The 12981-nt window shown below is 37.6% G+C and overlaps 2 protein-coding genes across 2 annotated transcripts; one reads left to right on the top strand and one right to left on the bottom strand.

Annotated features, from left to right (window-relative positions):
- The first annotated feature begins 1289 nt into the window (after window positions 1–1289).
- On the top strand, window positions 1290–5387 carry LOC101897826 (coatomer subunit alpha). Its single transcript, XM_005188991.4, has 2 exons — window positions 1290–2424; window positions 2482–5387. The coding sequence occupies exons 1-2, from the start codon at window positions 1479–1481 to the stop codon at window positions 5229–5231; spliced, it is 3696 nt and encodes a 1231-aa protein (XP_005189048.1). The 5' UTR covers window positions 1290–1478; the 3' UTR covers window positions 5232–5387.
- Window positions 5388–10816: 5429 nt separating this feature from the next.
- Window positions 10817–12249, bottom strand: LOC101900399 (bifunctional peptidase and arginyl-hydroxylase JMJD5). The gene is made up of 3 exons (XM_005189007.4): window positions 11898–12249; window positions 11687–11843; window positions 10817–11629 (listed from the first exon to the last, which is right to left on the bottom strand). Exons 1-3 carry the CDS (start codon window positions 12183–12185, stop codon window positions 10839–10841), a joined length of 1236 nt encoding a protein of 411 aa, XP_005189064.2. The 5' UTR covers window positions 12186–12249; the 3' UTR covers window positions 10817–10838.
- Window positions 12250–12981: the final 732 nt, after the last annotated feature.

Here is a 12981-nt window from a genome sequence, read left to right as displayed (position 1 = left end):
GAATTTTGATGTGGTGACTCATAACATAATTGTGAGTGTAATCAACTAGATTAAGTATTTTTATGGAACATGATAACACATGTTTCGAGATCTTGGGCTTTTGTATGATAAGTTAGATAAATTCCACACTACCTGTGGGAATTTCTATTGAATTCATGGCATAACTTTTGAAACTCCATGAAAAATAACAGTCGGAAGAAGTTAAAACTGTTTTTGTTTACATTGGACAAACTTTTTAGAAATCGGCTAGGACGGCCAAAAATAATTAAAAACTTGGATAAATGATTCGTGCATAGTTGGACAGATTTCAAAAGCATGAAATTATATTCTTTCTTGTAAGAAGGTATGAAAAAAATTTGCGTAAAAAGAGAAATAATAGAAGTCACTTATATAGGAGGGACAGCAGAATTAAATACAGGATGAGTGAAAAAACTGCAACCAACTTCAGACTGCTGTCATTTCTAAGCCACTCGTCCGATAGCTATTAAAATTATTCCAGTGACATCTCATTATATTGTTTACAAGCGAACAAAAACATTTTCGTGAGAATTTACCAGAAAAGATGTTATTATCCTAATTAGGACGACATATTTTTTTTCTTTTTGTAGTGAAAACAACACAGTATAGGGTCCCAAATAGTATCACTTTTTTCTTTGCAATTTGCAAACCCGTAGTCGAAATAAGATAACAACAACAAAACAGTGTCTAGTGCAGTGTCCAATGCATGGTAGAAGAATATAGGTAGACGCATTGACACAGCTGCTGAGACAATGAACTGTCAAACCAATTTTGGAATTGAAAATATTGAATGAAAAATTATTTAAATTTGTAAAACTTGTCGAAAAACATGAATTATAAGAACCTCCGAATGACGTCGTATAAGAAGACATATAAAAATCTACTTATATTTAAAAAAACATTTAAAAGTTTTTGGCATTTCGATCCTCCCAAGAGTTGATTCATCTACCTGTATTTTTCTGCCATGGTTCAATGCATATAATGAAGTACTTCAACTTGCACCTATAAGTGAATTGTATAAAAAATTGACATTACTACATCTAACTTGCAGAAATAAAATTGTTTTAATAAATTGACATAATTTTGACCATTTCGGAATAGAATTTTTACATTTACACATAATATTTCATTTATAATTTTTATTTTTTTTTATATTTTTTATTTTTATATTTTAACGTTTTTGTTGACATATCTTGTCACCGCTACGAGTGCTAATGCGACTACCTAATACCTCTGCTTTTGTCAATATCACATCACTTGCAATGTGGCAACGCTAACATTATCAAAAAGTAAATGACGTGTAAAGAATTTGTGTGGCCGATTAGTTTAATGTGAAAAGAGAATTAACTAAAAAAATATAAGAAAGTAAATGTTTTAAATTCAATTGTGGACTTTATAAACTTCAAACCACATATCTACATTAAGAACAAAAGAAAGATTTGCACAAACACACACAAAAAATGTTGACAAACTTCGAATCGAAATCGGCACGAGTCAAAGGCTTGTCTTTCCATCCCAAAAGACCATGGATCTTGGCAAGTTTGCATAGTGGTGTAATCCAGTTATGGGATTATCGTATGCACACCTTGTTGGAAAAGTTCGATGAGCACGATGGCCCAGTGCGTAGTGTGGCTTTTCACCAACAAATGCCACTGTTCGTTTCCGGTGGCGATGATTACAAGATTAAAGTATGGAACTACAAGCAGCGACGTTGCATTTTTACGCTACTGGCTCATTTGGATTATGTACGAACAGTGGCATTCCATCATGAATATCCCTGGATTTTGAGTGCATCCGATGATCAAACTATTCGCATTTGGAATTGGCAATCGCGTAATTGTATTTGTGTATTGACCGGACACAATCATTATGTGATGTGCGCCCAGTTCCACCCAACAGAAGATCAAATTGTTTCGGCTTCTTTGGATCAGACCGTGCGTGTCTGGGATATTTCGGGTTTGAGGAAGAAGAATGTGGCTCCAGGACCGGGAGGATTGGATGAACACCTAAAGGGTCATCCAGGAGCAACAGATCTTTTTGGCCAAGCCGATGCTGTGGTTAAACATGTTCTGGAGGGTCATGATCGTGGTGTAAATTGGGCTAGTTTCCATCCCACATTGCCACTTATAGTATCCGGTGCCGATGATCGCTTGGTGAAGTTGTGGCGCATGAATGAATACAAAGCTTGGGAAGTGGACACATGCCGTGGCCATTACAACAATGTGTCATGTGTCCTGTTCCATCCACGTCAAGACCTCATCATTTCGAATGGTGAAGATCGCAGCATTCGTGTTTGGGATATGACCAAACGCCAGTGTTTGTATACATTTAGAAGAGATGGAGAACGTTTCTGGATTCTTACTGCCCATCCCACACTCAATCTTTTTGCCGCCGGCCACGATGGAGGTATGAAGAACATTTCTAGTATATAACATTTCTATTTACTCCATCTTTCAATTCCAGGCATGGTTGTTTTCAAATTGGAACGTGAGCGCCCCGCTTATGCTGTACATGGCAATATCTTGTACTACGTGAAGGATCGTTTCTTGCGCAAACTTGATTTTACCACTACCAAGGACACAGTGGTTATGCAATTGCGAGGTGGTGGCAAATCACCGGTTCATAGCATGTCCTACAATCCAGCATTGAATGCAGTTCTATTGTGTACACGTACCAACAATTTGGAGAACAGCACATATGATCTGTGTCAAATCCCCAAGGATGCAGAATCTCAAAGTGAAAATGATAGCAAACGTTCATCGGGCATAACAGCGATTTGGGTAGCCCGTAACAGATTTGCTGTACTCGATCGCAATCAGCAGCTTGTCATCAAGAACTTCAAGAATGAAGTTACCAAAAAGATCCCCACATTCTGCGAAGAGATATTCTATGCCGGTACTGGTATGCTGCTTATTCGTGATCCTGAATATGTTACCTTGTACGAAGTGCAACGTCTCGTGTCTGTGGGTTGCATTAAGCTACCCAAGTGTCGTTATGTAGTCTGGTCTCCGGACATGTCTTTGGTGGCTTTGTTGTGCAAGCATTCAGTCACCATTTGCGATAGACGTTTGCAGTACCTCTGTACCATACAAGAAAATTGCCGTGTTAAATCGGGAGCCTGGGATGATTCAGGTGTCTTCATTTATACCACCAGTAACCATATCAAGTATGCCATTACAAATGGAGATCACGGTATTATTAGAACATTAGATTTGCCCATTTACTTGACACGTGTCAAGGGTAACCAGGTCTTCTGTTTGGATCGTGAATGCCGGACTCGCGTACTTCATATAGATCCTACCGAATACAAATTCAAATTGGCTCTTATCAATCGTAAATACGACGAAGTTTTGCATATGGTACGCAATGCCCGTTTGGTAGGTCAAAGTATTATTGCCTATTTGCAGCAGAAAGGTTATCCAGAGGTTGCATTGCATTTTGTCAAAGATGAAAAGACAAGATTTGGCTTGGCCTTGGAATGTGGCAATATTGAAATTGCTTTGGAGGCTGCCAAGGCTCTGGATGATAAGGATTGTTGGGAGCGTCTGGGTCAAGCCGCCCTCTTGCAAGGTAACCATCAAATTGTGGAAATGTGCTATCAACGTACCAAGAATTTCGACAAGCTTAGTTTCCTTTATCTGATTACCGGCAACTTGGAGAAGCTTAAGAAAATGAATAAGATCGCTGAAATTCGCAAGGATGTTTCGGCCCAATACCAGGGAGCTTTGGTGTTGGGTGATGTCAAGGAACGTGTGAACATCCTGAAGAATTGCGGCCAAATGTCCTTGGCGTATTTGACTGCAGCCACCCACGGTTTTGATGAACAAGCCAACAATTTGGCTGAAGCCATTGCCCAGGAGGGAAATCCTTTGCCTGAAGTGAATCCAAATGCTACTTTGCTAAGACCACCTGTACCAATTCAACAAGTGGAAACCAATTGGCCATTGTTAAGTGTTTCGAAGGGCTTCTTTGAGGGCGCCATGTTGACACGTGCAAATACAAGTGCTACAGCTAGACAAGCTTTGAACGTAAATGCTGATGCTGCCCTTGATGTGGGTGCCGGCGATGGCTGGGGAGCTGATGCTGATTTGGGTCTTGATGAAGATGGCGATGATGAAATGCATGATGCCATTGGTGATGAGGGTCTGGAGGGCGTTGCTGATGAAGGAGCTGGTTGGGATGTTGGCGATGATGATTTGGTGGTTCCCGAAGAGCTTGCATCGAAAATTAAGGCATCTGCATTGGATAGCGGCTACTATGCTGCTCCAAATAGGGGTCTATCTGCACCACAGCACTGGGCCAATAATTCACCCTTGGTTCTGGATCACATTAAGTCCGGCTCCTTTGAATCTGCTTTCCGTTTGTTAAACGAACAATTGGGTATTGTAAATTTCCAACCATTTAAGGCATTGTTTATGCAGAATTATGCCTGTGCCTCAACGAGCTTTACTGGCATGCCCAATTTGGCATCACTGTGTGCTTACCCACTACGCAATACCAATGAAAACAATGTGAAACAACAACGTCCCGCATTGGGTATTAAATTGAACGATTTGGTGCAACGTTTACAGGCTGGCTATCAATTAACAACGGGTGGCAAATTCTCTGAAGCTGTGGAGAAATTCCATTCAATTTTAATAAGCATTCCCCTATTGGTGGTCGATACCAAACAAGATATAGCTGAAGCCCAACAACTGTTGAAAATCTGCACGGAATACATTCTCGGTCTGAAAATGGAAACTGCCCGCAAAGGCTTGCCCAAGTCCACATTGGAGGAACAAAAACGTCTGTGTGAAATGGCTGCATACTTTACTCACTGCAAATTGCAGCCTGTACATCAAATTCTTACCTTGCGTACAGCTCTTAACATGTTCTTCAAACTGAAGAACTACAAAACAGCAGCATCGTTTGCACGCCGTCTATTGGAATTGGGACCACGTCCTGAGGTGGCACAACAGGTGCGCAAAATTCTACAAGCCTGTGAAGTTAATCCCGTCGATGAACATCAACTGCAATACGAAGAATTCAATCCATTTAATATTTGTGGCATTAGCTATAAGCCATTGTATCGTGGTAAACCCGATACAAGCTGTCCCTTCTGCGGTGCCTACTATGATCCACAATACAAGGGCAAACTGTGTGCCGTGTGTGAAGTGAGTGAGATTGGCAAAGACTCGATTGGTTTGCGGATATCAAATTTGCAATTCCGATAAATGATGTTAAAAGCCTACCAACCGAAGATAATAGTATTTAATATTTCCATTTATTTTCTTTGCCTAATAAGCCAATAAAATCTATTAATTATTTGTAAAATTCGCCCGAGAAATATAATTTTATATTGATAAAATTGTTTCAATCTCCGAACGACATTCTATTTCAAATTTTTTTATTGCCAAGTGTTACGAAAAATAAAAAACCTATAAGGTTCAGAACACAGAATTATATAGTTCATAGATTTAATAATAAAATATATACATAAATACCTTAATAAAATTCGTTTCGTTTTTTGTCCATAGAATCACATTCTGTGTCGGATCGGATTGGGAAGAAATAATGTCTCTCCAATCTGATATTAAAGTCCTCCACAGCCGTAATATACACTATGAAATTGGTATTACAGACAAGATGTAAAATACAGTTCAGAAAACTATTTGCTAAGTTTTATCGAGATTGATTCAGATTTGGATATACACCTAAGTCTGTTTTTACACGGTCTTTTTGCACACGGTTTTGATATAACACGGTTTGAAAATTGAAAAAAGAAAAAAAAGTCTGAAACCATCGATAGTATCGATAGTTTGCGAACACTAGCTTAAAGATTTAAGTGAATTCCCCTTTAGCGCGTACAAACAATTTTTGTTGGTCAAAGCAAATGTGAATAGCACTAATTTAGGGGAATTCCCTTTATGTGCATACAATAAAATTTACTGGTCAGAGTAATTGAAACGTGTTAATATTTTGTAAACTGTCAATGCAATAAGTCGCGTTTGGTAAAGAAAAAATTAAAAAAATTAAAATTCTTGTTTTTCACTAATTTTAATAGGTTTTAGAGATTAGGAACAAATCACCCATTTTTGTATAAGATCAATGTCCTTTTTTACACGTTTCTTTTTTACACGGCTTCTTCTGGAACCAATCTACCGTGTAAAAAGAGACTTAGGTGTAGTTGTCATATATATCTTCACCCGATTTCACGTTTTTGAGCACCAAATGGTTAATATCCCCCCAAATAGGATGGGTTTTTGACACATACGACCAAATTTAGAATTAAGCAAATATAACGAATATGAAAAAAACGGTTCAAATATACTTCCAATATATTGGCATGTTCCAGAACTGCAAGAATATACAATTTTTTACTGCGATAATCGATTTCCCCTTTAAAATACCGAAAAAATGCACAACTAGCAGATTGTTGCAAGTTCTGGAACAGAGCATATAAATGCATTGTGCTTTGGAAATGAAGCGAGGAACCTCATTTTGTAAAAATTCTTGGGTGGCGCGTGTTGAATGCGATGGTGCTGAGTCTTCCTGTTGGAATGTCCAAGGTCTGCGGCCAAAATGTTTGCATGCCCAAGGCTTTAAAACACCCTCCAGAATATTTTCGCGTAATATTCGGCATTTATTCTGATGCCACACCATCACCATGGCCGGCGCTTGAGTTCTGGTGGCCAACCGAAGATGCACATTTTCAGCTGACCTCTTTGGCAAGTAAAAACGATCATTTTGTTTGTTTACAAACTGCTGGACTACGAATGTTTTCTCATCGGAGAAAACCAAATTCGGCAGTTCACCACTTTCGGCCAAGCGAAGCAAATCTTTAGTTCTTTTGAGTCTATTTTCTTTCTGCTGCGTTGTGAGTTCTTGCACTTTTTGAAATTTCAATCGCTTTACCCCGAGATAATTTTTCAATATTTGCCGAGTGGAACTGACTACGAATGTTTTCTCGTCGGAGAAAACCAAATTCGGCAGTTCACCACTTTCGGCCAAGCGAAGCAACTCTTTAGCTCTTTTGAGTCTATTTTCTTCCTGTTGCGGTGTGAGTTCTTGCACTTTTTGAAATTTCAATGGCTTTACCCCGAGCTCATTTTCCAATATTTACCGAGTGGAACATTGCGACTTGTGGTTTCCAGCCAAATATAAAGAAATCACACTATCACGCTTGAATTTTATTACGAATAACTTTTTTTCTGGAAAATTGTTAACCAAAATGCTTTTATACGCTTGTAAACAATATAATGAGCTGTCACTGGAATAATTTTAATAGCTGTCGGACGAGTGGCTTAGAAATGGCAGCAGTCTGAAGTTAGTTGCAGTTTTTTCATCTCACCCTGTATGTTTTAATATGTCTCTAAGCATGGTGGAAGAGGAATACCATTGCTTTGTTCCAAAACCTAAAGAATCTACTATTTTTCCAATTTTTTTTCGAATCATAAAGGGAAAATCGGTTATCCAGTTAAAAACTTTACATTCTTGAAGTTCCGGAACATACCACATGTCTCGAAGTCTTTAGCAATCGTATTAAGCCATGGTAGGAGAATTTAGGTAGATGCATCAACGCTTGGGAACATTGATATATCAAATTTTTAATATTTTTTTTTTTTCAAAAATAAGTAGATTTTTATATGTTTTCTTATACGACACCAATCGGATGTTGCCATGACATGCATTTTTAAACAATTTTAACGAGTTTGAATAATTTTTCATTCAAATTTTTCAATTTCAAAATTGGTTTAACAGTTCATTGTTCCAGCAGCTGTGTCGATGTGACTACCTGTATTTTTGCACCATGATATTAAGCATTGTTTGAATTTTACGTCGCCGTTGAAACGATTTTAATTTAGGCTATGCTATACGACCACTCAATCTGGCAACTCTTATAGCATTGCGTCCCTTTACCGTTATTCGCGGCATAAAAATTGCAGATTTAGTTTTGTGAGTTTATTTGCATTAAAAAGTTCTTAAATTAATTAAATTGCCATTATTTTGATTTGTGAAATGTGTGTTTGAGTTTAAAATCAATATTTTGAATTGTGTTCCGATGTGTGTGAAAAAATGGCAAAGAAAATCTTAATTGTTTTATGTGTGAAAGAAAAAAATCGCTCTTGGAAACTTTTATTGGTGCTATTGTACATCCGGTATTAAAGGCTAACATTTCTCGACGCGCGGTGGAATAGAAATGTCGTTAATTTTTCTAAATAATGTCATTGAAAATAATTTTCGGTTGTAGTCGACTTTTTTTAAAGTGTGTGCGATAAGTGTTATAAAAATTAGAGTTTCCGTTAAAATGTTTCCATTCTTGTAGCGCCTACACCACATAATTGAAGACAATAGAAATAAATAATCTAATCTTCTTCTATAACTAATGGGTTGTTGAAAAACTGCAATGATCTTGGGAATTTTGCTGCAAAATCCGCATCTTATCTTAAGTCCTTACGTTTCAATATAATACTGAAACAATGTTTCCAATTAGCCTGTTAACTGATTTGAAGTTGTTGCTTTAACATTTACATCTGATAGAAATTGGCAATCATTGGGTTTTTTTAAGTAACGGAGCTTTGGCTTATAATTGATCCCTGGAAGCTTCAAGGGGTAATTAATTTTCTTTATTCAGATGATTTTTCTTCTCTTTAAGATGCATCCCAACTTCACTTTTTGTGGGCTCTATCTAGGAAAATTATGTTGTAGGTCTTTATATTCCTAAATCCAATTCATGTTAGAAATCCCCTTTTACTATATTTACATTCATTCAAGTAGACTCAGTCGAATTTCATCCAAATTTTGGATATTTTTGTATTCCTATTATTTGTCATCCATTGTGGTGTATGGTACAAGGGTAGTTAGTGCTTCGTCTTAACTTTAAAATTTAATGAGATTGTCAACAAAATGGCCAAACAAGCAATCATATTCAATCGTAAGTGTTTACAATACAGTTTTTACAGTATTTTATAACAAATAATTTTTATTTTTGTGTTTCTAGATGTCTACAAGTTGTTCCTACATGACATGGAAACTTCAAGTAAGTGCTGATAGTTTTATGATGAATATTCAATAATATAACCATACAGGGTGAGTTAAAAAAACTGCAACAAAGTTAAACGCCATAGTTTTTACATTTTGTTTCAAATTTTATTGAATTTGCTTTCATTCAATAAAATTTGAAACAAAATGTAAAAACTATGGCTTTGTCGGAAATAGCATCAAATTTTAGAACTTGTTTAGATTTGTTCGAATTGGTCAGTTTTGGCACGTATTATGACCGTAAACGGCCAATGAAATTGTCACAAGTTGCCCGAATGTTGCTCTGCGGTATTTTGGCCCATTCCCGTCGAAGCGCCTGCTTGATATAATCGAAACATTCGTATTTTTTAGTGCCAACCTTGCTTTTCGAAATACTCCACATACAAAAGTCCAACGAATTGGTATCTGGGAATTTTAGTGGCCATTGTGCGCTGGAAATGAAGCGAGGAACCTCATTTTGTAACCATTCTTGGGTGGAGCGTGTTGAGTGTGAACGTGTTGAGTTCTGTTGGAATGTTCAAGGTCTGTGGCCAAAATGTTTGCCTGCCCAAGGCTTTAATACCTTTCAGAATATTTTCGTGATAATATTCGGGTTTTATTCTGATGCCACTGTCGATTAATACGAGCGGAGAGAGACGATCGGCTGTTATGGAGGCCCACACCATCACCATGGCCTGCGTTTGGGTTGTTGTGGCGCACATTTTCAGCTGACCTCTTTGGCAAGTAAACACGATCATTCTGTTTGTTTACAAACTGCTGGACAACAAATGTTTTCTCATCGGAGAAAACCAAATTCGGCAGTTCACCACTTCCGGCCAAGCGAAGCAACACTTAAGCTCTTTGAGTCTGTTGCGGTGTAAGTTTCTGCACTTTTTGGAATTTCAATGGCTCATTTTTCAATATTTGCCGAATGGAATATTGCGTTATGTTCAGCTCACGAGCCATTTTTCGGTCACTGCGACGCGGGTTTCGATCAAGTCGCTTCTTTACATTTCAAACCATTTCTGCTGATGTTGCTGTTTTCTTCCGTCCACTTCCTTGACGTCGGGCTACGCTACCAGTATCACGGTAGTAGTTTACCAGCCAAATATAAAGAAATCAGAATTTTGGAAAATTCTCACCAAAATGCTTTTGTACGCTTGTAAACAATATAATGAACTATCACTGGAATAATTTTAATAGCTATCGGACGAGTGGCTTAGAAATAACAGCAAGCTGAAGTTGGTTGCACTTTTTTCATCTCACCCTGTGTATTATCTTTCAATAGACACAAGACATTGTGTGTTGGGATCTTGTACCATTAGTCATCAATTTAGCAGGTCTTCGAGGTCTGAAATATTCCCTAAATGGGAAACCACTTTTCGAAATAATTCAATTTGGTGCGAAATACAACTATAAATAGGGGTTTCTTTTGGTCTGCTGTCACACGTACATTAAATTTTCTAATAGATTGGTTTCTTCTTCAGGACTTATGACATTTGCTTTACTTGGAGACGTCCTGGCCCATTGTATTCTTTCTAAATGTAAAAAAAGAAAATTTGTGTAATCAACGATAAGATATTATCGTGTCGTTTTTAGTCGCTTTAATCTTCTGGCCAGAAGTAGCATTTCTGGATCTGTATCGAAGAATTAAGACACATTTAGGATCATTTTTCTTCCCATAATCATTAGTCTCATACAGAAGAGCATTTGGCGGTGGTACACCAAACATTCCAAGTTTTCAGTCTCCTTGACTTGGAAGTCACTAAGAAAGAAGCAATTAAAACACATTTCAAACTATTATTCATTCCACATTTATTTTATTCCCACCAAAAACTGACGGAAAAACTTGGACTCTCCGATTCGACATAATGCCACCATTTCGGTGGCATATACAAACAATCACCTGCCTGTAAGGTTAAATCATAAAATTTTACCATAGACAAACGTGGATATTTCTCCAAATCCGGTGAGGCTGCATTAATTTGTGATGTGTTCGATAGGAATTCACCCTCATGTGGATAAAGATTGTCGGAGTCTTTGGGTGAAGCTAATATGATTTTCTTCGAACCAAATATTTGACACAAGATATTGTGTTTCGGATCATAGTGCATTGGACTAATGGTGCCCTTTGGTCCTAACCAAGCTTTTATATCCACCATCTCTTTGTGTTCGCCCAACAAGCAGTAGTCGGGTATTGAAAAATCATTTTTCAACAGTGGTATTTGCTCGAAGAGTTCATGTTGAGCTAAGTATTCTATTTCATGTTTGTCATCATTGGGCGATTGCTGTTTTGGTTGGGAAAATTGCCGTTTGAGAAAATCTTTGATTTTCATTAATTGCTGTGACCATTCATCTGTGGTATAATTGGAACCAATTTCAATGGGAACCGTACGATTTCCGGCAAGTTTTAGAATGTAATTTAAATCTCGCCATTTTTCCAGTGCCGGCCAATGTCTGATGGTGTTGAGTAACAGGGCAGGAACTTGGGGAGTGAAACATTTCTCATTAAACTCCTCAAGGGATGGACAATCTAGGCGTAAAATATCACAGTCAACCGAGCTCCGAGGTAAGGGTTCTATTATGGGCAATTGTAGGTCCACAGTGGGATCTGTAGAGATATTTTTATTAAAATACGAAATTTGAGGTGTTAATGGGAACCACTTACCCAACTCGCTGTCGAATAACTCTGTTAGTAAATTCATGAATTTCGCTTCATTGCTGAATATATTTTGAGAACAGCCCAATAGTATGGCATCATCCAGTACCTCATTACATTTCTCAATTTGTGATTTTTCCATGGATTCTAATAAGAGAAATATAATCTGTAATTTTCGAGATAATGACAGCAATCTGAGTTAGTGACCCGCAGAACTTACCTTACAAAAGCTAGCCAAGGCATATGTTTTGCGTACATCCAGTGGCACCTCACTAAAGTGTCCCGTATGTATTACCTCCCAAAACTTATCCAACAATGCCTGTACAAGAAAATAACATTCTTCAACTCCATCATCAGAGTCACTTGTTGATGGTTTCTGCTTTTGGATTCCATTAAATGTTTCGAAAGTTTTCTTTAAAATAAATTCGCCTTCGGGATTTGATTTCAGTATTTCTTTAATTTCATCGATTTGTGGCAATAGATTTATTAATTTATAGGCTATTTCCATACTGCTTCAGGAGCATCTGGTTGTGGGTTGAATGAAGGTAATGCAAAAAGCAGACAACGAAGCGAAACGATTTTTTTTCATCGGCGGCGGTGCTCTATATATTTTGTCGGCGGCGGAGAAATTTTGGCGAGGAAGAAAAAAACAATAAATTAAAAATATAGTTTTTATAATATACGGCATTTAAAACAGGGCTTAACTTTAGTCCTTATCTTAACTTAAAAATTCGAAGAGTTTTTACTAAACTAGAGTTGTTCCTAAAACAGTAAAGGACTCACGAAGACCTTGGGGGGTCAACTATTGGTGATTAAATTATAGTATAAATAGTATGATGTTTGAGATTGCGCATCCTCCGGCCAAGTTTGAAACATTGGATAATCAACTATATGTGAGTAGAGTGAAATAGGAAGTTCCCCAAGGTGAGGTGATATCTACATGACTGTTTAACCTTTATTCCTCGTCCTCTTAGGCGGCATAGATATGCAGGTTCACGTCTTCGTATCGCCCCATATAACGATTTTAATTTAAGCGGTATTTTCCCAAATTTTTTCATGTTCCTTTCAAATGGTGAAGGTTATTAAAAATTCAGCCTGGCCGCACATAGCTTCTTTTTATATCCTCAACCATGTGGCTAGAGAGGGTACATATCATTTCATAAGGCCAAAACGGGCCTCATAGCGATTTTAGACCCTAGGTCTTTTTGGACCAAATCCGTTTCAGGACATTTGGAGTCGATCTAGCGATTATCGTCCTTCTGTTTGAATGGCTGGTGCGCACTATAACTCTCGAAGGGAGTATC

Source organism: Musca domestica, unplaced genomic scaffold (genome assembly GCF_030504385.1).
Source record: "Musca domestica strain aabys unplaced genomic scaffold, Musca_domestica.polishedcontigs.V.1.1 45, whole genome shotgun sequence".
In the NCBI taxonomy this organism is placed as follows: Eukaryota; Metazoa; Arthropoda; class Insecta; order Diptera; family Muscidae; genus Musca; species Musca domestica.
The sequence above is the reverse complement of the archived record's forward strand: the minus strand, read 5'-3'. Positions and strand labels throughout refer to the sequence as shown.